General features: G+C 46.2%; 1 protein-coding gene across 6 annotated transcripts in view; it reads left to right on the forward strand.

Moving 5' to 3' along the window:
* Positions 1–25,863, forward strand: part of MPRIP (myosin phosphatase Rho interacting protein) — a 754,399-nt gene that overhangs the window by 650,804 nt on the left and 77,732 nt on the right. For all 6 annotated transcript variants that reach the window (XM_069210054.1, XM_069210057.1, XM_069210056.1 and 3 more), the window contains one exon: positions 17,381–17,543. In XM_069210054.1, coding sequence (XP_069066155.1) covers positions 17,381–17,543 — 163 coding nt within the window. The remainder of the gene's footprint in view (positions 1–17,380; positions 17,544–25,863) is intronic.

Below are 25,863 nucleotides of genomic sequence, written 5' to 3' on the forward strand. Positions count from 1 at the left end.
TACTGTCCCCGCCCAAGCCAGTCACACATTTTTCCAAAGGGAGAGGGTGTTACCTCCCTTTCCCAAAGGAAATCCTTGTTCTGCCTTCCTGAGCTTCATCAGATCAGGCAGTAGGAGGTCAGAAACCTGTTGAGGGGTGGCAGCAGCTTGGGCTTCCCGGAAAACCCAGTAAGACTGGTGGTAGTAATGCTGGGGGTCCTCTAAGAAGCCCCCAGAGTGCGTGGAATCATACTTCCAATACTTGCAACAGTATTGGGGTATGATTCTGACATGTTTGATAGCAAACATGCCTAGGTTTGGGGTTACCATTATGTAGATGCAATAGGTAGTGACCTATGTCCAGAACACGTCTAAAATGGCATCCCTGCACTCACAAAATCTAGGAAAATGGATCTGGAGTTTGTTGGGGCACCTCTGCTAGTGCAGGGGTGCCCTCACACACATGTAACTGCACCCTGCCTTATGGGCCGAGAGGGCCTGCCATAGGGGTGACTTACAGTGACATGGTGCAGTGATCTGGTAGTGAAAGGGTGCATGCACCCTTTCATGCAGGCTGTAATGGCAGGCCTACAGAACACTTTGCATGGGCTCCCTATAGGTGGCATAATACGTGCTGCAGCCCATACGGATCCCCTTGTACCCCAATGCCCTGGGTACCTATGTACCATATACTAGGGACTTATATGAGGTACCAGTAGGCCAAATGTGGGGTGAAAAAGGTTCCAGCAACCAAGTTTAAAAGAGAGAGCATAATCACTGGGGTCCTGGTTAGCAGGATCCCAGTGAACAAAGTCAAACACACTGACAAACAGGCAAAAAAGTGGGGGTAACCATGCTAGAACGAGGCTACTTTCCTACACCATCCCATATAATACAGTGCTGGAAGGCCTGTTAGAGGGGTGACTTACATATATTGTATGGAGTGTAAAAAAGGGACAAGTGTACATGGACTGTGTGCCATGTTGTGGTTTCATTTTAGTTCTGCACCAAGACACGCAGACTGTGAAAGCAGAACTATGTGCCGTTAATGAGAGGTTCCCTGAGGATGTCACAATTTGCGCTGCAGCCGTTTAGGTACTTCCTTTAGTACCATCTCCTAGGTACCAAGGGTTCCATTTACTAGGGACTTACATTAGTAGCTAAAGGTTTGGCAATTGGGGAAAACGACTGTGTAGTTTTGGGGAAAGAGATCTGGGACTGGGGACCTGTTTAACAGGGGCCCAGTGTACTTTCCGTCGAAATTGCACCAGAAACCAGGCATAAAAGTGGGGTAAGGAGGTGTGTTTGGGTGTGGGGGTGTGTGACCATGTCAAAAGATGCACTTCCCTGCAGCGTGTAGTGTAATGAAAATTTAAATCAGAAATGGCCTATGGAGCCAAAGTGGGATGTGTCCTCATGCCTACTCTCTGAATGGACTACCATAAAAGGACTGAAGAAAGAAAAAAAAGCTTGTCACTCAGGAAAGGAGTTGCTATGTAGCTTTGTGAATAGGCCCAAAAAGAGGGTCCATTATTTTTATAAAATGAGATTAATTTCTGGTGGAAGAGACATTCTTCTGATTGCTGGAAATATTTTTTTCATCCTTTTCAATATGCCTTTATTTACTCGAGCCTTAAAAAAAGAAGGCTGATTTGGAGATCTCCTGTAGGGCGTAATAGCTGCCAAATGTACTTTAACAGATGAACATTGCAGTCTAGATTGTACCAAAGGTAGCTGGTAGGATCAAATAACATCCTCTTGGCTGACAATAGGGTTGTGACCATTGTTAGACACTACAAGCAGAATCATTTCGACTTCATGGAATAATAATACCTTGTTGATGGACATTTGGCCCCTTTTAATATCTCCATGCAAGTAGGTGGTATGTTTACATGTCCATATTGCCTAACTTCTGGAGCCGTGCTGCCAAATACAGCCAGGTTAAGGTCGAATGTTGGACTTGCCCTTGTAGTCTGGTTAGTAGATTATGTTTGGGTGGCGACCTCATGTTTGGTTTGATGGACACTTGAAGCAGATCAGAGTACCAGCATTATCTCTGCCAGTCTGGAGCTTTTAAAATGATCTTTCCTGGGGATTTTGTCAGTATCTCTTTAACAGAAGGAATTGAGGGTATTGGAGGAAAGGATTACCTTCTACATAAGTCTTCTAAAGGGCTTTGTCCGTTGATCACTGTTCTGGTTGCCTGGGTGCAAAGTCTAAGCATTTTCTCTTATGTGCAGTTATGAAGATGTCTAAAAAAGATGTCCCCCTCTTTTTGAAGATCTGTTCTTATAGCTAGTTGTCCAGGACCCATTTGTGTTTCTCCTCATAATAGCGAATGAAAAAGTCTGCTTCTGCGTTCATCAACCTGGGGATGTGGATCACTGTTTTGTATAATGGGTGGATGGATAAATGGTGGATAGTGGCCAAGACTTTGCGTCTCCTTGCTTATTGATATAATACATGGGAGGTGGTGTTACCTGTCTGAATCCTGATTGTTGTACAGGGACAGAAATAATTGTTAGAGGGCAAGGTGAACTTCCCTCAGCATAAGAAGGCTTAAGTTATATATGTATTATCTATTCATGGTCACTATCTTTGAAATAACAAATGACTCAAGTGAGCACCAAATCATGTCAGAGGTGCATCTATCACTATTGTTTGAAAGGGAGGTGCTTTCTGGAAGCGCCTCCCCTGGAGAAGATTTTGACTGCTGCACCAGCACTGTAGAGACTGAATAAATGCAGTAGTCAATATCTGATAATCTTCCCAATTGTTCATCTTTGGACACTATTGCTTGTCCAGATACTGTTGTATGGATCTCATTTATATGCAAGCATTTGCTACAATGTAAATACAAGATATTGTAGAGCCTAGGCGTGAGGAAATGTGTCTAGATGTTGAATTATTGGCTCTCTTATGATTGTAGTCCATTCTTTCTGATGCCAAGAAAACATTACTGCCCTACCAGTGGCAGTGGGAAATGGGGAAGGTGGAAATAAGGTTGGTATTGTCTGTCCCCTGAAAACTTTCTTCATCTAGGGCTTGTGTGGCTTTGAGGTTATCTTGGCTGAAAGTTTTTGATATTGATAAATTTGGCTCTGTGGTTATTGATGTTCCTGATGAAAGTGCCACCGAGTGGATTTAACCCTCTGTTGGTGGATCTGTGGTATTTTGCCTTACACTGCTGTCAGAAAATCTTTTTCTTTTCTTTCAAATCCATTGTCTTACTGACCTCTGCTTTATTCTTCATTTTAACATCTTCATCATCGTTATGATGAGTAAACATATAGAGATGAACCTGACAAAGGAAGATTGTTAACCTTCAGTTGAGCTTCTGGCTGAAAGGTAGGATTGTACTGAATATCGACATGAAGAATATCTACCTACAAGAATACTGAATGCAGACTATCGAGGGACATAATTTTGAAAGGTTACATGCTTGTAGGTAAGTATAGATTTACTGTTCCTAACTCCACATCCATGTACCTTGAAGATACATAAATTGCGGAGGTACATAAATGTGGACTTAGGTATAGAAAATGTAGACTTACCAGACTGTTTTTCTTTCAGTTTTTTTTTTCTTCGATGTTTCGTGTGCTGTATATTTTAACTTCAATATTTAGTATGCACACCTCAAGGTAGTAAGTCCAATCCAGAAAGAACACCTGCTTATGGTCCCATGGTAATAGGCAGCAAAGACTAATTCAGCAGCTTAAACAGCTGCCTTGATCACATGGTTGGTGACCAGAGAAGTTTGATTCAGTTTCTCTCTGTTACCTACCCTGGAGAGCAGTTTCACTAGCGTCCTTAAGTGGTCCAGTCATTCCACAGACTTTTCTGCGTTTATCATCCCGCCTCTGACTTTCTCTCTGTGGGGACACAGTAGTTTCTGGAGCTGAGTCATGCCTCCATCTTATTGACGTTGCAATCAGAAGATGTAGAAACCTTTGAGTTGGGGTATAGCAAGGTATATAAATCCAGGATGAATGATGGGACTTTGACCAAGGTATTGAAACCACAGAAGGAGAACGAGAGCCTTATATCATCATGGATATCATTGGAGATGATGAGTTATTTATTCTGAGTCTTGTAGAAGGAGATTGAGATTTAGTTTGATGTTGTTTCTTTGGCAACTATAGCGGTAGACTTCTTTGATGGTAATCAATGGTTATTCATAGGTGCTGACGTCAGTTTTGTTGACGTCGATCATCGGGTCATCCTTCATGCTGATGGAGATCTTATCAACATCCTCTGGTATACTTTTGATGTCATCTGCCCTCCTTCTATGGAAGGCTTATGTCTTGGTCCTTATGACGGTGCTAAGTTGATGGAGTTAACCCTTCTTAGATGGCGAGCAGGTGGATGTCGAAGCTCTTGATGCTGCAAGTAACTGGGGCGATCTTGAGCAGCACTGGGTATGATGGTATTACAGATGTTTTCTACCTTGTCTTTTGATCTCTGTATCTCCCCCGCTGGGGAGTTATTTTCATGCTCCATCTTTATTCCAGAGGGAGCATAGTGAGAGGTTTCCTCCATCCTCCTCTCCTTTTTGCTGTGCTCTTCTGCTCTCAAATCCTAGAGACTTTTGGCCTCCTAGTCCTTTAATGGCCTCTTCAACGTTTTCTGGCATATATCAGTCTTGCAGAGACTCTGAAGCTGGAAAGTATACCACACAGACCTTGTGTGCGTTACAGACCGCTTCTTTTCTTCTACTTGAAGGGCACTTCTCAAACTGAGAAGGTATTCTGACTGGGACAATCATTTATTGAACAGTACTTGCCATTCTGCTTTTCATGTCCCTGTTCTGTTTCTCTCCACTTTTTTATGACCATGCTTTATTTATGGGAAGTCACTGGGCAAGATCATGCCTGCATTTGAATAAAAGCATCTAGCAATTGCCTACTGCATTCTTTACAGGAACTGGACACTTTAAATTTATCACATGATAAATATACAGAGCAGCATATTGATGTTGTTGTTTCACTGACAGGTAACAGTCCTTTGGTTAAGTTGTGGGGGCAAGGGTCAGATGGAGCCCTTGAGTGGATGGTCTTCATGGTAGCAGCAACTTTGACAGTGACGCCAGGCCAGGTGGTCAGGTTTCATTCATATGCCATGATGGGAAGTTGAGTTGCGACACTGACAGGAAGAGTTGGGGGCCGAAGCTGCTATATATGGAGGGGATTGTGGGCCAAAGTTTCCATAAATGGTTGTGATTTTGTTAAAGAAGAAATCAGAGAGCTTGTTGCAGTGGTCTTGAGAGGAGGTTATGTTGTTGGTGGAGGTAGGAGGCGTGGTGAAATCTTTAATGGACAAGATTTTCTTGCTGCTGTCAGTGCAATCTGCAAGAGCTGCACGTTTGGTATTCTTTATCTTCTGGTGGTAATGTCTTAATGCTGATTTGAAGATGTCTTTGTCTGCAGCGTTTTCATTTGTTCATTTGCTCTCCAGTTGCTTGCAGTGGCATTTCGTCAGTTCGAGTTCCTCTGAATAGCAGCTGGCCTGTGGGTCGGCTCTTGCCTTTGGGTGGTGCTCGAGGAGAGCCAGAGTGATGTTTCATGCAGTGATCCAGCTGTTGAGGTTCTTCATTGCTTTCGGCAAGTTGCTGATGTGCTTGGAGAGAAGTGGAAGCCCACTCCTCTTCTGTAATGCATTTCCAGCTGTGACAGGCGGCTCCGGTGGTGGTAGGTCTGTAGTAGTGTGGGATGGGTATGCTGAAACATGGGTGTGTGGTCTGTACCGGTTGCATGCATGTGAGTGTGATGTGTTGTTTGGGTGGTATTTGGTGTGTAAGCGTGAGTGGGTGCCTGGTTTGTGCCAGTGAACGGGGGCAGGGTGCTGTTGGTGCAGGAGTGGTGAATGAGGGGTGTGGGAGAGTGCATAAAAACTTTCAGGAGGTGTATGGGAACACTGTGTTGTGTGATGCAGTGTGACAGCAGAGCAGCAGCATGGGTTAGGAGCACAGAGGAGTGCAGCAGGGTTGCAGTGTGTAGTGGGAGTTCCTAGGATTCCTGGCCCTCTGCACAGTCTCGGTGCATAGACACTTGCCTTTGGCTGCTGCAGCTTCCATTAAATAGGTCCTAGAATGAAGAGGAGCATAGGATACAGTGTAGGGGAACCCATTGATGTATTTTCCTGCACAGATCGTCATGGGAAATTCAGTGATGTCACTTTCTGTGCAGATGATTGATCGGAAATCTTAGTGATGTAACTACTTGTGCAGATGGGTGACGGAAAATGACGCCGTCCTTTTTGGCTTCTTCTTTTAATGACAGTTTTGTCTGTTTATTCTGAATGGTGGTCCAGTTTTGTTGCTTGTTGCACGAGAAAGATATTTTGCCCAGCAAGCCTTTCCTGTGGGCACTGCTACATTGTATTTATCAGCACTTTAAGCTTTTCTTTGTTTGCCAGATCAGTTATCGCTGTTTAACTCTCCTACACTGTTGTCTTTCTGAAAGGATTCGCCAGTTTTTTTCCCCTCTTTACCAATTGTTCTGTTTCAGTTGGACCTCAATTTGAGTCACATGCATCCAGATGTATTTACCCTTTGAACATATGCACAGTTGTCCTTTGTATCTTGTGACTCTAAAGATTGCCTGTTGTATTCTTCACTATCATTTTATAGCTAGATGTGTTTGCAAGCTGTAGGCGTTGTCTGCTCATTCTCCATTCAGTTCATTTTTTCTGGACAAGATGGTCCTGTGGACTAGGGCTTCTTTTCTACCTAAAGTAGTCACTCATTTTATGTGGGCCTTTCGATCAACCCTCCTCATCCCACCAAAGAGGTGGAGAGACTAAACTTTCTGGACCCCTACAGGGCTCTCTGCTCTTATATTGACAGGACGCAGGTGTTTAGGTGTTTAGGTCTATAACCAACTTCCCCCTGCACCAAGATCAGGTCAATTAAGAAGCGGACCATGTGCCTCTAAATTATCCTTTCTATTAAGATCTGTTATGCCCTCATCAGAAAGGAGACTCCTGAAGGCATCAGGACCCATTTCACCACAGTCAAGGCCGTCTCATCGGCACTATCGAGGGCTGCTCCTGTGTTTGATATTTGGCATAATGCAACTTGTGCTTTGGTCCACACTTCCACCAGGCATTACTGTCTCGACTCCAGAGTCCACAGATGTGGCCTTTGTGTCAGATCTTTGTTGAGCACTTACTATTTTCACAATCTCTTTAGGCCCTCCACGTGGGAGAAACTGCCTGAGGACTGATTCAAGAGGTGAGGAATCTATGGGGATAAGTGTCAATCAGAAGAACAATCTATTTACTTTTTGTTAACAAGCATTCTGGTTGACACTCTAGCTTCCTTTAGATTCCTCACCAATATCGCCTGCCTCCTCATTCTAAGGAGTGGTCATTTGACCTTAATAATGCCCTAAGCTAGTTTTGGTCCACCGCAACTGTCATTCCCTTTGGCCTCATCTCTGCAACAGTGGTAAAAAGGAGACACCAATGTTTTTGAGCAGTACCCATGCGTGCTGTAAGTGGCATTGTTCACCTTCCCGTTGGCATCCTCCTTAGTGAAAATAACGTGTACAGTGCCTATATGGACGCCACCCAGTATGCTGATGTCAGTTCTTTCTTTCCCTAACCAGATAGCACTGATCCATATAGAGCTACCTTCAGTCACCTTTTGACTGTTTTTTTTCTTGACTTTTTGCCAAACATTTTTCGAAAGATTTTCTCTCCTGGTGTGACAGAATAATTCCCAAGAAACTTTCTGGTTTCAAACCATATGGTGTCTGTCAAAGGCAAATGTCTGTGACAGACCCACAATTGGTTTGTCCGTGGTGCTTGGAAAGGGATCACTACTCCAAACCTGATAAGGACTGCTGCATCATGCACCCGAATACAATGAGGATGCATTCACTCAAACTCCCCGCTCAAGATCCCAGCCATGCGGAGGGTCCGGGACCATTTGTAGAGTCGCACCTGGTGGTGGTCATCTAGTTCGAAAACAGTGGGTAAGTCCCACTGAAAAAAGAAGTACAGGAGATCTTCAACTGCGCCACACACGTCTAAGTCTTTGGACGAGGCGCTGAAGTGACGGCACTCCTGGCCATGTGCATTGGCAGAAGAACCTGAGTCTGCTTTGCTCTGCGCTGCCCTGACTTTCCTGGAGCAAAAGTGACCACTACCCAGCTGAAGGAATTTTATGAGGGCATGCACATCATATTTGTGCAGCCCAGCCCCTCTGGAGTGCTTTTGGACCCACAGCCTCAGGAGGGGCCCTTGCTGGATCCTAATCGTGGGATACCAGCATCCCCTAGCTGATACTGAGGACTACTGGCATGAGGAGCTTACTGATGCCAGTTGGTTAGACACCTCACTGGATACTGGCTACTTCATTCTCCCTACCTTCGTTATGGAGAATGCCTCATTTGCTACGTGGTGCATAGGGTGACTGAGATCTTGGACTTTCAGTTGCCCTCATTGGCAGTCAAGATGAATATCTCGACAGGTACTTCAGTCGGAAGTTGCCCCTTCCAAACCTTTACCCCCATTTAATAAAGCCCTTACCAATGTCCTACTCAGGACCTGGTCCAAGCCCTGCACTGGGGCTCCTGTGTATAGGACAAATGCCCGCTGCCAACACCCTGCTCCTGGCAACACCAGTGGTCCAAGCTTCAACCTGTAGGGGCCCTGGTGCATCCCCTTCCACCCCACTGGATAGGGAATTCAAGAAGCTGGATACCTTTGGGAAGAGGATGTTCACTTCTGCTAGCCTTGCGCTAATGTCAATGAACATGACATGCCTTTTGGACTGATACTTATGATCTGTGATTCAGTCATGGAAGAGGTTTCCAACTGTGTCCATACCTTCGCAGCTGGCTTCCCGGCCTTTTTGTGGCCAAGAATATGTGCCCCATAGATCATGTGGGACAGGCAGGCCGAGGCTGGGTCAGTCTACCACTACCCCGGCAGCTGCAGCCTCCAAACCCCTCCTACCATCATGGGCATCCAGTGGGAGGAAGGATATGCCATCACCTGCCGCCACAGAAGGTTGATAACATCTCACCATTGAGTTTTAGAGATTAAAAGCGACGCCTTCATTCCCTTTGTGCCCACCCCTCCACCCATGCCACCCACTTATGATCAGCTGATGGAGGACCACCTCTCCTTGCTCTGTTAGGAAGTGTTGGCTCTCTTGGCCAAGTGTTCTCTCTCGAGCCGTAGAGAGGGTGCTGGCATCAGAAGTAGGTCCTGGTTGCTATTCTTGCTACTTTCTGGTGCCCCAAAATAATGAAGGCCTTCATTCTACCCTAAACCTGCTCCTTCTCAATGTCTTCCACAAAAAGAAGAAATTGAGAATTCTCCCTGTCACTCAAGTCCTGTCTGTCCTGAACCCTGGAGACTAGATGGTAGCGTTGGACTTGGAGGATGCATATGTCCAAATCCTCAACCTGCCTGCTCACATACTTTACCTGCAGTTCATGGTGGTCCAAGAGCACTTTCAGTTTGCTGTGTTCCCCTTCAAACTTACCAGCTGCCCTTGAGTGTTCACTAAGGTAATGGTGGTGGTTGTAGCTCATCTGCAGAGGTCAGGAGTTCCAGTCTTTCCCATTCTTGACGATTGGCTGTTGAAGGCTGGCTCACCATAGGCAGCCGTCTCCCACCTCCAGACTTAGGTGAAACTCCTGCAGTCGCTGGGGTTCACTATCAACGTGCCAATGTCACGGCTGACTCCCTCTCAGACGCTTCCTTTTCTTGGAGCTGCTCTGGGCACAGTGCAGTGTCGAGCCTACCCTCTGGAGCGGCAATTCCAGGATATTCAGGTTATGATACATAAGTTTCAGCCTCTATCCTTGTTTTTGTTGAACCCAGAGGTTGTTGGGCCCCATGGTTGCCTGAATCCTGCTTGTAACACATGCCCATTGGCATATGCAGGCTCTGCAGTGGGACCTGAAGTTCCAGTGGGCAGAGCATCAGGGGACTCTCTCCTACATGGCCCAAATCTCAAAGGGAACTGCAAAAGATCTGCAGTGGTGGCTGACAAACCACAGTGGCAAACCCTTCTCCCTTCTCCAAGCAGAGCTGGCTCTAGTGGCAGATGCATCACTGCTGGCATTGGGCGGCTTTTGGAAGAAGTGGAGTTCAGAGGATTTTGGTCTCTAGCAGATTCTGGGCTTCACATCAACCTGTGGGACATCAGCCTGAGCTTTGGGCAATCCTCTTGACATTGAAAGACTTTATTTCTTTAATCAAGGGTAGGCTGGTGTAGGTGTTTACTCACAATACTACTGTCAAGAGGTACTGCAACAAACAAGGCCGGGGGATCCTGTGTCAAGAGGCTCTATCTCTCTGAACATGTCTGGAACACCAGGGTATTTCCATGGTGGTTGAACACCTGGCGGGCTCTTTGAATGCCAGGGCGGAAAAACTCAGCAGACAATGCCTAATGGATCATGAATGGCACCTCCATTTGGAGGTGGTGCAAGGTTTCTTTTCTAAAGTAGGGACAGCCTTGGCCAAAAATGTTCACCACTGCAGACCATGTGTATTGTCCCCAATTTTGTGTGGTGGAGTGTCCATAAGGCTACCGCTTGGAGATGCTTTTCTTCTTGAATGGAGCTCCAGCCTACTTGTACGCCTTTCACCCTGTACCACTTCGGCCTAGAGTTCTCAAGATAAGGCGCAACTGGACTCGTATCATTCTTCTTTCTCCAGATTGGGCCTGGAGAGTGTGGTATCCCCGACATGCTTAGTAGGAGCATTGGTCCCCGATTAGGCTGCCTCTTCGAGAGGATCTTCTGTTGTAGTAATCTCCATACCATTCACCTTAATGTGTTGAGACATTTGACAGCTTTTGCCCGTCCTCCCGAAGTCTGTGATTCTGGCAGCCATGAGTCCCTCCAAGTTGGTATACTCCTGCCGCTGGGATAAATCTGTGGCATGGTGTGCATCTAAGAGCATCAATTCTCTTTATGCCCCTCTTTGTCTGGTTCTTCTATCTGAAAGAGACTTTTGGCTGCATAGTCCTTTCCTTTGAATTTCCCCAGGTGTCACACTTGACCCGGAAACCTTTGCTTGAGCAATACCCCTGCATGCATGCCCCGTCACGTGGCTCCGTTACGTTCCGCGTGGTATTGGCAGCGCCCTTGGTGCCAGATGTCATGTCATGGTCACCTATAAAGGCATCACCCAGGCACGCAGGCGTCAGCTTTTCTACCCATGCCAGTTAAAGCAGATCCGGAGAGAGATACCCCACTGTCATTTTTTGGCAGGCTTTTGTTTTTTACATTTTGCAGAGCATTTTTGAAAGTGTGTCAAGGATGACATCGAGAAAGGTAGGATTCAAGCTGTGTAGCACCTGTCACTGCGCCATGTTAGTTATGGACCCTCAGTTTGTCTACCTATGGTGTTTCAAGTGTGACCACGACTCAGTCAAGCTCGGAGTGCCAAGTTATGGTACCGAAGGCTGTGAGGGAGCGGTCCCTAGAGCTGCTTGCGGCCCGGCAGTCAATACCATCTGGTGAGACTCCTTAGAGGTCACTGTCCTGATTGAGGAAAAGGTTGCTAGACCGCTCCAGGAGCCCAAAGTCCTTTTCTTCCCACTCGAGGTCCTGCGGACACTTGGGAAAGAGGCACAAGAAGAAGTCTAAACAGACTTTGCCTCGTCTGTCAGCTGACGCAATGAGTTTGGTGCATCAGTTCCACAGAATCTATGCCTGGTTTGCCACCCACCTCCCTCCATTTACAGGAGCCGAAGCGGCCCGCTCAGGTAAAAGACTTTTACGAGGCCCCATCATGGTTTTGCGCTGGCGGCTTCAGCCATGGCTCTGATCGGGTCTCATGGATCTCAATTTGGATCGGCACTGGTCGTGCCCACGTGACCTTCTCCACTGCACGTCATGATGCCGATGTTCCTGGTGCCACCAAGGCCTGCCACTTTCTGATTACAGACGATCTGGAGCCGGAACGGTGTCACCGGCGCCCATAGATACCAGATCCGGTGCCTGAGCATTATTTTCAACAGCCAGTCATGGGAGAAGATTGGGAGGGGTCACTGGACACTTTAAAACACCAGTTATAGAGATCTGTGGACTAGTATGAGGAACTAAGAGAGGTCAGTGGACTGGACACCTCCACTGATACTAGCTTGCTCTCTCTCCCCACCGTGGCTATGGAGGAGGGAGCTTCCTATGCAATGGTGGTGCATAGGGCAGCTGAGGTCCTTGACCTGGAACTGCCCTCAGTGGCTGCCAGGACTAATCTCCTGACTGAAGTGCTTCAGCCTGGGACTTCCACATCTAAACCCCCATCCTGCCCTTTCATGAGACACCTACCGACGTCCTGCTGGGAACTTTGTCCAAGCCCAGCACAGGGACTCATGTAAATAGGACGATTGCCCGCCGCCACCATCCTACACCGGGCGACCGTAGTTTCCTCAGCCAACACACCACCCCTGACAGCTTGGTAGTCCAAGCCTTCACTTCCCAGGGCGTGTTCCCTTCCGCGTGTTCCCTTCCGCGCCCCAGGCAGGAAATCCAAGAGGCTGGACCACCCTAGGAAAAAGATGTTTTGGGATGGGTTGCGCAAGTGCTGCCACAGGTCCCGGAGTGCCGGAGAAGATGTCCCCGGAGGAGGTCAGGGCCATCCTCTCCCAAGTTTTGAAAGACTGGAGAGATGCAGCAAAATTCACCATTAGGTGCGGCCTGGATACGACTTACTCACTGCGCAGAGCAGTTTTGTCGATGGTGGCCTTACAGTGCCACGTCTGGCTGAGAATATCTGGCTTTTCAGGGATGTTCAGGTAAACCTTATGGACATGCCCTTCAATGGAACGTACTTATGTGGCGAGAATGGAGAGTGCTCTAAGGGGTCTGGGGCTGCGAACAAGTCCTTGGGCCTCTCTGCGATGCCTTGTCCACTGTTTGCTTTTCACTCCTTTTGTGGTCACTGAAGGGATGTACCAGCCACTGTCCTGCGCAAGCTCCCCAAACTATGAGAGGACGTGGTTGCGCTGCTTTCAGACCTAGAGGGTCTGGAAACCAGAAGTAATCCGCCACCCAGCCGCTGGCAGCTGCACCATCCTATTCCTCCTAGTTTGATTCTGCAGGACGATGCTTGTCCAGTTGGAGGGAGAATTCAACATCATCTCCTCCACGGGCTGTTCATTACGTCAGATGCTTGAGTTCTGCAGATCATTCGGAAGGTCTATGCCCTGCTTTTTCAATCCTTCTCCCCCCGATACCTCCAACATACAAATGGCTGGAGCAGGATAATTTGTCTCTGCTCTGAGAGGAAGTTACAGCTCTTTTGGCGAAGGGAGCTATAGAAAGGCTATCAATATCAGAAGTAGGCAGTGGTTGTTATTCCTGTTACTTTCTGATACCGAAAAAGAACAAGGGTCTTCACCCTATTCTAGACCTACAGACCGTCAGTCTCTTCCTCAAGAAGAAGTTCAAGATGCTCACGTTGGCACAGGTCTTGTCTGCTCTAGACCTTGAAGACTGGTTGGTAGTGTTGGACTTACAGAATGTGTATTTTCACATTCCTGTCCTGCCTGGCCACAGGTGTTACCTGCGGTTAAAGGTAGGCCACGAGCACTTCCATTTAACTGCTCTCCCATTTGGCCTTACCTGTGCTCCTCGGGTGTTCACCTCTGTGATGGTGGTGGTTACAGCTCATCTGTGCAGGTTACGTTTTTCAGTATTTCCCCACCTTGACGACTGGCTGTTGAAGGTGGCCTGCCCCAGACTATTGTTTCCCCCCTCCAGACTACGGCGAACCTCGTGCATTTGCTGGGGTTCATTCTAAACATGGCGAAGTCACACCTGACTCCCTCTCAAAAGCTCTCTGTCATCAGAGCTATTCTGAACAGTGCAGTTTGGGGTTTATCCTCTCGCGCAGTGAGTCCAGGATATTCAGGTTATGATACCGATATTTTGACATCTATCCTGGATTTTGGTGAGACTAACACTGAAGCTGCTGCATCCTCGCCTCCTACTGGTACATCATGCCAGATGGCATATGCGGGCTCTGCAGTGGGACCTGAAGTTCCAGTGGGCACTTCATTAGGTAAATCTCTCCGAAATCTCGGAGGCAACTGCAAAAGACCTGCAGTTGTGGATTACGAACTGTGAATGGGTCAAAGCCATTCCCCAACCTGACCTCACAGAAGTGACAGATGCATCACTTCTGCAATGGGGCAGCCATCTGGGAGAGGTGGAGGTCAGAGGAATCTGGTCTCCAGAGGAATCCGGACTCAAATTCAGTCTGCTAGAGCTCCGAATGATCCGGCTAGGATTGAAAGCATTTCTTCCCTCTGTCAAGAGGACATTAATGCAGGTTGTAGGAAAGTAGCATCTTTCTGGCATAGTTGCCCCCACATTTTGCCTGCTGTCAGTATGTTTAGACTGTAGTACACTGGGATCCTGCTAACCAGGACCCCAGTGTCCGTGTTCTCTCCCCTAAATGTAGTTGTATGGTAACATTTACACCCCACAATTGGCATACTGGTGCACCCATGTAAGTCCCTAGTGTATGTTACTTAGGTACCCAGGGCATTGGTACACCAAGAGTCCCCTATGGGCTGCAGCATGTATTGTGCCACACATGGGGGCCCATGCTGTGACAACAGGCCTGCCATTGCAGCCTGTGTAAAGTGGTGCATGCATCTTTCACTCCAGTTATAAGGTTTGCCTTATATCATAGTCACTGTACTCTGACCCTGTAAGTCACCCCTAAGGTAGGCCCTTCAGCCCAAGGGCAGGGGGCATGGTTCTAAGTGTGAGGGCACCCATGCATGAGCAGAGGTGCCCCTACAAACCACAGCAGGGAAGCCATCTTAGCGTATGAAGTGGAAACTGGTTAACATGAGTTGTCCAACTACATAATGGCTTCACTGAAGATACACATGTTTGACATCCAACATGTTGAAATCATGAAACTACACCGATTCCAGTGCTAGTTGCATGATACCATGTACTCTGGGGGTTACCTAGGGGATCCCCCAAAGTCTGCCTTTACAGCCTTGCAGGGTATGCATGCCAGCCCGTGCTGTTGCCAACCCCAGACACTGTTCTCCCCTCTTGCTGCTGAGCTTAACTCAGGCAGGGGAAGGCAGAACAAAGGATTTCCTGTAAGAGAGTTGGGACCACCTTTCCTTTTGAAATAGGTATCACTGGTCTGGGTTGGGGATGCATCTGAGCGCCACCAGACTGCTTTGAAGGGCACATTTTGTGCTGTCCTTGTATAAACTGGTTTGCAACAGTGCAGGAACCCCTGGTTCCCGCTCTGGTGTGAAACCACACAAAGCACAGGGGAGTGACCACACCCCTGCCCAGCTCCTCCACTAGGGAGGTGCACAGAACTCTGCTAGGTGGCCACTTGATTCTGCCATCTTGGAAATAAGATGAGCAGAGGCCCTTGACAACATCTGACAGGTTAATCTAGCTGGGTGACGTTCCTGACCCCCTCTGATAGGTGAGTACCTGCAGTAAGTGTCCAACCCCCTTCCTGGGTTACTTAAGGGCTCTCATGAGGATGGGACCCTAGATTTGTTGCCAAGACTTGAGGAACCGTCTGCAAGTCTCCTCTGCAAGACACTTCTACAACCTGGACACCGGAACAGCTGCTGTTCTTTGCTGGAACCAAGAGAAAGACTGTAACTAATAGGAGGGTTCCTAATGCAACTTTTTTCCAAGTTCTGCAAATACTTCTGCAACCCAGTGGCCGTGCAACCTCCAGAGTCACAATGACTCTGCCTTCACTTAGGAAAACAAGTGAAGGAGTCATTCCCTTGCATCTGCAGGCACCTCAACAAGGATAACCAGCTTGTGGATACTGCTGTTCCACCGACTCTTCAAGGCTCTACACCACAGGTGGTGGTTCTGTGGCTCTCCAGATTTCTGACCTATCTTTTTTTAGCTGGGAAGTCAGGGGTCCCTTGCTGGAGCTGTTTGGCTGGAACCCCTGTGCACCACATCTGTTTGTCGTTGCTTAAGCTTACTAGCTGTTCAGTCCGAAGACGACCAAGCTCCAAGAAGCCCCAGCCTCCAGCACTCTTCAGCTCCAAGATGTCCTCTCTGTAACTCCTGCGACGTGGGCATCCCTCTTTGCTGTTGTGGCCTCCCTGTGCCTGCTGCCAAAGAGTCCTGATAGGGCTCCATTAATTCCTGCTGGCTGTCCTGTGTGCTGAGGGCTGGCCCTGACCTACCCGCCGAAGCTGGATTACTTGGACCTTGATGGTCCCCACAAACCCTGCAAACTCTGTGCAATGCTTCCGTGCATTTGCCAAGGCCTGGTGGTTATCCTGCTGGTCACTGCGGTTAGATACTCTACCAGAAAGAGCATTACCAAAGGTAAATAACTTGTCTGATAACCAGGGGCGGCCCCTCACCTATGGCGGAGGAGCATCGCCCCACTGCTAAAAGGCAGCATAAAAATAAAATGATGATAAATTATTATCATTTAATTTTTCCGCTGAGTCTGGGGCGGGTCCAGCATCCTCTGTGTCAGAGGGAAAAGGATTAGTGGTGCACTTTTTAGCACGCATGTCAGTGCCTGTGGCTGGCCAAACTGACATGCGCACTTGGAACTCTCCACCCAAGCTGTATTTCACAGCCGGGTGGAGACAAAGCGCAGGCTTCTGCTCCCTCCCTGAGCGGCCTTTCAGCCTGCTCAGGCCAATCCCAGTGCTTCTCTCATGCTGTATGACAGTATGAGAGAAGCGTATGGATTGGGTGGGGGTGGAGCAAGGCAAGCACCGAGGCGGCAGGTAAGTGTGGTCTTTTTTTATTAACCCATCCCACTCACTCCACCCCTCTCTGTGAACTGCCCCACCAGCGGTCCCCACTGCTGATAATGCCATCAAAGGTCTGCACTGCGTATTTGGCTTTAGTTTGGCTCCATGGGAGTTTACCAAGGTGCTTTTTATGGTCCAGGGCGTTCACCTACACCCTTATTTGACTCATAAAAACACACTTTCTGAAGGAATTGGTCAAAAACCTCACAGCTTAACGTTTTCCTTTTAACATCAAAAATTGTAATTGGATTTCCTGCCAAAGTCGTCAAATTATAGTTTTTTTACCATGTAGTTTGCTATTCCTCCCACCAAGAGAGCATAGCCACAGAAGCTGGTATGTCCAGCTACATATCAATACATTATTTTACTTTTCGTTGATAATGGCTCGGTAGAGGGCCACGGGGTGCCCATAAGGAACAAACTTTCAGACTTGATCTCTTTTAAAAAGTTAAAGGTGACAGAATTATTTTGATGAAGCTGCTCTGGTCCTGATTGCTGTGCAGATGTTCTGAAGAAAGGAGGTTAAAATCGAGTACAATAATTACTGTGAAGATGATCTTAATTTATTTCAGCGTTTGCAAAGATAGAATCTACTTAGTGTGCGAATGCTTGTAACTCTCTCTTTATTTTCTCTGCCAGGATAAAAAATATGCCAGCGATAAATATAAAGATATGTACACGGAGCTGAGTATTGTTAAAGCTAAGGCTGACTGTGATATCAGTAGGTTAAAAGAACAGTTGAAGGCAGCTACAGAAGCCCTCGGAGAGAAGTCTCCAGAGAATACCACTGTTTCCGGTTATGGTCAGTCTTCTTTATAATTTCACACAATATTGTATCTATCCACTGCTGTTCTTAGAAAATTGTGCCAGAGTGTTTGGTTGTATTATGAAAGCTTATTGCGTTTTAGACTTGGATACAAATCTAAGACAATTAGATTTTTTTCAAATTTACTTTTGTAGAAAAAGAGGTGTCATGAACACTGTAGTCATACAAACATGCTATGTTTTATATAGCGCCATACTACCCGGAGGCTTCGTAGCGCTAATTAGACTGAAAATAAACAAGCCGGAGGAATCGTGCCGCCTCAGAATGGGAGGAAGAATACTATCTTAACATTAGAATAGCCATGTTTTAATGGCCTTCCGAAATTCAGTCTCCTGTCTCATCAGCCGAATATTTAAAGGTAGAGAATTCCTGAGTCTGGCTCCCTGATACTTCAGGGATCTGCCTCCCCAAGAAGCTCTTTTTACTTTAGGGAGAACAACCAAGGCTTTAGAAGAAGATCTTAAGGCTCTCGTAGGTGCATAAAATGAAACTAATGGTTTTAATTGATGAGGAACCCCTTTATATAACGCTCTATGAAAAATACACAAAGCCATAAACTTAATTCTTTTCCCCACTGGGAGCCAATGCAAAGCGATCAAAGCTTTCCTAGCCGAAGTAGACCTAGGCAAGTTAAACAGTAACCGGGCGGCCGCATTTTGGACTACTTGTAGTTTATTAACCATATACCCTGGAGAACCCAGGAGGAGACTATTACCGTAGTCCAACCTGGATAAGATGAGAGTCTATACTGTAAGTCTTTTGGCCAAGGGCGGAAGCACACCAATGACCTTACGAAGTAACTTCAGAATTCCAAAGCAGTTGCCATCTGCTGATGTACTATCTCAAGGAATTCTCTTTTTTTTTAGCTGTTTACATTGTTTTTTCGTCTATGGGCCCTTCAAAGGAAACTTTTTTGAGCATGTCCAGGCCCTTTACAAAGTAGGTGGAGTCCAGTTAATATGTTGTAATGAAGCAACATGTTGAACTGTGTCTGCTTCACAGCATTGGAATGTCTATTCGATGGGACTGCTGAGGTAATACTAATGCCTTAATGGCCAAAAGAATACCCTCTCGGACTGACACCAGATAGTCCACAGCAGAAGATGGTCTAGGATCAAGTCTAATCCATGTACGTGTAATAGTTGGTTCGCCTGCATTTCACTGCAGAGCTCTCTCAGGCCCTCGTGATGGGCACAGTGAGAAAAAAAAAATATATTTATCGTTTCTCCCCCCCCCCCCCCCCCCCCCCCCCCCCCAAACCAACAAAGCTTAAGTCTCCTTAATGGAGCTGCATGAAAGTGTCTGTCTTTACACCTGATTTCTCACAGCAGAAAATATTCACTTCACTGGTATTGATAGATATTTAATTATCTCTGCAGCTCTTATGTAGAGAGAGAAACTCATAAAATAGATATTTTAAATGTCTGCAGGAAAATTAACTAAATGCTCTTACATTTTTCTTTCAAGGAGCAACTAATTTAAGTGGCCAATTTAAATGTACAGGAAAGATGGCTGGCCCTAATATACAAGTCTCCTTTTAAAACTAAAAAGACAGCAGCCGCCTAGAATAGCTGAACATAATTCCTGCTCTTCTGAGACACAGCAGCTTCGCTGTGCTAAAATGCACAGCACTAAAAGAGAAAGCTGTTAAAACTGAGCAGTAGAGCCTTGATCCTTCGGAATTTAGCATGTCATTAGTACCAACCGAATTTATGGTGATATTCGATTTCAGTGAAAGTACTCGCTATCACTGAACTTCCATTTGTTTGTGATAAACATTGATTAGAATGGCAAGCAAATTCCCTCTAGAAATCAGCAAAGGAACAAGAGGAATTGTCAACGTTCCCAAGGTGACAAAGAAGACAGTTTTAAAAGAAGCTGTTTCATAATGGGGCATTCCTTCTTTCTCCTTTCCAGTTAAACTGTATTTTTTTAACTGATTATAATAACATGTAGTTAGTGTTGCTTGTACGGATGTTTTAAAAAATATATATTAAGCAGAGTTTTATCTAAATAAATATGCTCTCGAATACTGAACATCAGCAGAGGTTATTCTGTGTGTACAGCTATAATCTATGAAAGCTGGTGCCCAAATAATCTGCTGGAACAAGCCATCAGTTAGTTGTGAGCAAGAATATGACAGCTATTAGTCAATGTAGTGAACATATTAGAACTGTCCAGGAGGAAAGGTCCAAGTCAGTCTAAGAAGTTTGGTTGCAGTTGAGAATCAAACGGTAACGTTGCACAGAGAACGTAAAATTAGCTTGGTAGTTTATAGAGAAAAGTAGCTTGTTGGGATTGGGCAGTGTTCCTTTGCGGGAATAACTCGGGAATTACTTGGCCTCCCGAGGCAGGACTGCGAACATTCTATAATGGAATGCTGCCACTCTATGAAACCTGCCTTACCCGTCCTCTGACAATTTTTGTCACTCCGACCCTCTTTTTGTTCCTTGACAGGTTGGAAGGCTTGGCTTCTTGGGACCTTTCTCCCTCATTTGTGCGATGCTGTACATTGTTCACGGTTGAGGTGTGATTTTGTTTCTTTTATTCTATTTTGTGTTGAATTGGCTAACAAAATAAAGAAAACATTTGCCTACTTTCTCACATTCTGTATACAATTGGCTTCAAGCAGTGATTATATTTAGTAATAGTTTGCGTAGGCTGATCTACACATATCCAGTGTGTTGTGTTTAGAGACGTACTGAAGAAAAACATTGAGTTTGAAAAATATAGAAGGTATTTAATTTATGTAATAGGGATTTGGTACTTGTGACAGTCACCAAGGGGGCCACACCTTTTCATACTGGTAAAGTGGTTGCCTCCCATTTCCAAAAAAGCCTTCGGCATCCATTTTGGAGGGGTATTCTCTGGATGCTACTTTTGCAAGTGTCCTTCATGGGGAAAAGGACCCCTCCTTCCTTTTGATAGTACACTGTTTAGTGTATTTGTGAAAAATCCCTGGGAAAAATGACTGGAACTAAAAGAAAAACGTGCAGAATTCAGTCCTTCAAATGTCACTTCTGCATTTTATTGGTCATTTCCAAATGAGAAAAGAGTATGTACCTCCCTCGATAAATACTTTGCACCAGGATAGTGCCATTTACCAGGTGTTGTATTAATCTCACTTGTAATTGGGGTCAAATTCTCCGATTTAACAGTCTGTGCTGACTTGGAATAGGCTTTATTTTGAGCCATTTATTCATAAAGCTTAGGACAGTAAAGATAAGGCATCCAAAGTTGAGCCATTCATTGCCGGGGTTAATCTGTCTGCTCAAGCTGTTGTTCCTTATGCAGAATTTTAGAAGTGGAAATGTTCAGAATATCCTTCATCCTGGAATCCCAATTGGTTAATATTTGACATTAATTTTTCTCTATTCTTAAATTGATTTATTCAGCATCAGCCACGACATGTTGCAGCTTGCACATTGGAACAATTTAGGCACCTCTGCAGATATTTTTCTTCTCGATTCAGCAGATTGAATTCCATTTTTGGTTGTCAGAGGGAAGGGAAGCCACTTTACTGCTGCTGCAGATGTAGGGGAGGGTGGCACTACAGCTAGGGCTATCAACAACTCTGGGTGCAGGAGATTTCATTCCTGGTGACATGCCTCCTCTTTGCAAACTGGCAGTCAGGACATTGCGCTTAACTGCTGACCATAAAACCACATAAGACCTGGCAATAGTGTACACCTGGAGTCCAATAATGATTCTCTGGGGGTCCTCGGGTTCCAGTAATGATAAAGTGGGGATGGGGATTCACAGAAGTCAAAAGGTTGGGAACCACTGCAGTCTGATACCTGAGTGCTGACTGTTGAACATACAGCACTGTGTTATCATACTATATTGTAGGTGCTTGAGTTGGACTGGTAGCAGTTGAGGACTTTTCCGGAAACCCCTGGGTCTGAATTTCAGCCTTTCCCAGGATCTACAGGATTGTTTTTTGAAGTTGCATGCTAGAGCCCTTCTTTTGGACACAAGGAGGGGGGTACATTTATTAGAAAGCTTTCAATTTCAGTCTCTGGTGCATTATATCATGAAAACCATGGAATGATCACATTCAGCTGGGGAACTTATTGGGGCGAACTTAGAGACTCGCAGGCTCTGTTCTGAGTAGAGAACTTTGTATGAGTTACCAGAAGCACAAGGCTATCTTTTTGGCCTAGCAGCCTTTTGTCCTCCTCTCAGAAAGAAAGTTGTTGCTACCATAGTTTGTTTAAACAAACAGGGAAGAACTCTGTCTCGTTCACTTTGACACCTCAAGACACTGCTGTGGGACTACAAACTCGAAAATGGCGCCCTTCTTTTTGCATTTTATCTAGAGATATGCTGGGTGCCATTTGGCATAGGACTTGGAATCAAGTTTGGTGCCGAGACACTGAAGGCAAATATTCGGGTCCATGATTGACAGCTGCTTGTGACAAGTGCATCGTGGTTTACAGACTGTCTTCTTGAGAAGTGGGGTAGGGTGGGGTGCAGAGTCACAGAATTTTGGGATGAAATCCCTGTGCACTGTCAAAAGATATGAACAACTTTGTTAAAAGTAACCAAAATAAAAAATAGGAGTGAAGCCCTGGATCTGAGGGTACGGAAAAAGAGGAAGTGACATTGGCACACAAATGTGCCACCTATGTCCATCTCCATGTTGGCATGTTAAGACTCGTAACTGAGCCCAATAGGGCCATCAGACAGCTCACCTAAAGTATTCCAAAATGTTTACAGATTGAGATTGGAATCTAGGGAAAAGCACAAGGTAAATAATCTGTGTTTAGATATATATTCACCAGGATGGTGTCTTTATCAGATTGCAAGATTAAAATCGGAGCCATCCCACTTTGAGGAAAGGTCCTCTACATACGGCTCCTTATTTATCACTATAAGTGGGCCAAGTTTCCTTAGCCACAAAGAACTGGACTTGGGTAACAACATTTTTCCTAAACCAGGAGTACAGTTTTGACCTGTTGCAAATTGTCACCACCGTCATTTAATAATCGTAACCAGACTCTAGCATGGTGTGCCCCATGAGCAGTCTTGACTCGTTGTCGCCAGAATCTTAGGGCATCCGTTTATACCAATACTTGTGCTCTTTTAAGATATTTACATTTTGACCCAGTCAGTGGTTGTTTTTCCACTGCCATTGATTCTGATTTATGGCTCCAACTGTGATGAAGGCACTGTAAGTAAAAGAGGCTAATCTTAGTAACAGTTTCAATTTGTTAAATAGAATGGTAGACATTGGCACACTACTTGGTTTTATACTGACTGACTAGTGAGTGCTTCTCATCAACTGACGACGGTCGTCTCCATGATGCTCCATGTCCTGATTGCTCATAAGGCCTCAGTCCCCCTTGCAGAGTAATTTCAAGCATTTATCTTCACATTCAAGTCATCAGGTAAGTCCCCAAGAAATCAAAGAAGTCGAAGAGCTCTTCAAACTCATTGCGGTGGCCCAGGTTACTGACAAGGTGTTGAAACTGTCATTCTGGATCTCGCTCCCATGCAGAACCTTCCTCTAGGTCCATTTATAGGCTCCCCGAGTTTCCTGAAACCAGAATGACCCCGCTCAACTCCATGAAATTCATGAGCCCGTTCGTCTCATTGTTGGATGGGATGAGCTCTCTGGTGCTCTTTTGGGCCCTGTAGAAAAGTGGAGTATTATGCAGTGAGGCTGTTAGATGCAATACTTTCACAATTCTCCAAACTGGGTCTTTGGGAGTGGCAATAGTAAATCTGTGCAATGTGTAAATCTGTGTCCTGATATGCCAATTTAAGAAAACAGAGCAGATTTTTATATAAATTTAGACACCAATTTGAACACAATCTGTTCAGTATAGCCGGAGGTATGGATTTTACAAAGATAAATAAATCAGTGCAGTTCACTACTATCAAACTTAAACATTGCGGTCAATGGATAAAACAGCTATTCACAGTTGGTCACTAGCAGGTCGAGTCCAGTGGAAATCACTGGGGATTAAGGTGATGCGGGTCCCAGGACCAGGGTTGGGCAGTTAGTACAATTTTACTTGGCGCGTAGGACTCAGCTGCAGAGTTGTCCTGTTATCTATCCTTGGTTATGAAAGTGGGAAAAGTGGGTGCTGGAAATCATTTTGTGACACTCTGTCACTTGCAGGTCGAGTTAAAGGGAGCCCAGTGGGGGGTTAAGATGATGTGGGTCTCTGGACCAAGGGTCACCAGGCAGTAAAATTTTAACTGGCTTGTATGGCCCGGGAGCAGAGTCGTCCTGACTGTCTTTGGTGCTGAACATGGGCGCTGCGGGTGCTGGTTTTACCTCTTAATCGGTGCTTGTGAGGAAATGGATGCAAGGACTAAACAACGGTGCCACTGAGGTGGGTGTGTGAAGGTGCTGTGGGATTCCCTCGAGGTGGAGTGTCAGAAAATGGTAGTGATAGCCTGGCTGGCCACCAACAAGTGTTGGCAGCAGCAACACAGCATACGGTTACTAAAACATCCTGGAGTTCGAGCGAAAACAGTAGCCACCTGAAACTTGCTGGAAGTCAGGCGTATGTTTCCCACAATTAACTAAGTTATTTACTTTTGGGTCATCTCTCGGTGGGCCTGATGGTTAATAATTATTTAGTTTTGGGAGTTCCTGAGTTGCCTTTGGTGTCCAAAGAAGTTCCTCTTGCCTTTGGAACCATTCCTGGTCCAGGACGAGTCACACTTGTGCAGTTTCAGGGTGGTTGCCACAGGTGCAGAGTATTGCACCTTTGTTTTGTGCAGGTCTTGAAGTCACAGACTTGAGTCTTTTCTTTGAACTTGTTGGCAAGTCGAATCAGATCTGATGTTCTAGTACCAGGGTGCCCCTTTAATCCTAGATTTAGGGTCAGTAAGAATGGGTGCAATTGGCCAATGGGATACTAGCCCCAGTGTTAAGTTAATCTGCCCCTAAAGTGACCACATCAGGGAGAGGCATTTTTAAAAATTGCAGAACACATCCTTGGCTGTACAGAACAGGTAGCTCGCCCTAGAGTTGTGTCTAGCCTTCTTGGGGTGTACGCCTTCTTACTAATTTTACTACCTGCCCAGTTGCAAATGTGCCTGAGGGCAGGGGTATGGCTCTGTCCTCCAATGACGGACACGCTGCTTCCATATCAGAGGCGGAATGGGCTTTGATGCTCACCACCTTGATGTGCCACTACACTAGCCATTCTGCCAGGAAGGGAGGTGATACCTCCTGCCTAGGCAGGCCTTTGTTCTTGACTCCTGAAAATGTTCACAACTCCTGGCAGGGGGGCAGATTCCTCTATTGGCAGCAGCAGCTGCAGGCTGTCAGTCGGGGTACAGGAAATTCTGGGGCAACCGGGTGGGCAACCTCTAAGGTAGCCACCTGGGTGCAGATTAAATTTGACTTCCGGATCAAGTCAGGTTTGATGAGGCAAATTGTTAGATACCAAACATGACATACTTCAGCGGGGCCATAATGAAGTTTGTGACCTCGGGATGCCAAGTTGCCAGCCCGTGTTAGCCTATGGACCCCTGATGACTTATAGTACCCCTAAATAAGAGCCAATTATAGGGACATATAAGCTTGCACTTATATGTCCACACATTTAATATAATGCACCCTGCCTCCTGGGCTTAGGTGGCCTACTGTGTGGGTGACTGGCATATACTAAAAGTGTTGCTTTGACCTTGGCACACATGTTGAGGGCAAAGTTGAGTTGGAGTAGTTTGCCCAGTTCATGCAGTTTGCAATGGCTGTCACATTTACTTGGTTCACTCAGGGTGGCACAAATAGCACTTCAGGCCCTGGTGACCCCTTTAACTCCCATGCGCTGGGTACCACTGGTATCATTTAGCAAGGACTTATAAGGGGGTTAGAGGGCTTACCATTGCAGATACCAATTCACATACATAATTTTTAGGGACAGAGCACTGGCACTCTGGCCTGATTAGCAGGCTCTAGTGAACTGTCACGGTCGAAAACCAGCAACTAGTGGTCCAAATGGGGCAAAAAGTGGTGGGAAACCTGCAAAAAAGCCCGATTTCCTACAGGCCCCATGGGTTCAGCTATCGCCCCCACTGGATTTCCACCAGTTGGTCATCCCTTGGCAGCAGTCTGAGCCCCTTGGATCTGGTGTTAGATCCAGAACTGCTCCGCTCCTGAGACCGCCACCTTCCCTGGAACCTGTTCCTATGACGTCAACACCATCTTCATACCTGCCCCCAATATGGAACCAGATCAGTTCTCCCAGTGCCAATTCTGGTGCCCTGGCTGCAAGCAGACCTTCTGTGTCTGAGCTAATGTCTCCCTTCTTTCGAAGCCTCGAGAGGAGTA

Source organism: Pleurodeles waltl, chromosome 10 (assembly GCF_031143425.1).
Source record: "Pleurodeles waltl isolate 20211129_DDA chromosome 10, aPleWal1.hap1.20221129, whole genome shotgun sequence".
In the NCBI taxonomy this organism is placed as follows: domain Eukaryota; kingdom Metazoa; phylum Chordata; class Amphibia; order Caudata; family Salamandridae; genus Pleurodeles; species Pleurodeles waltl.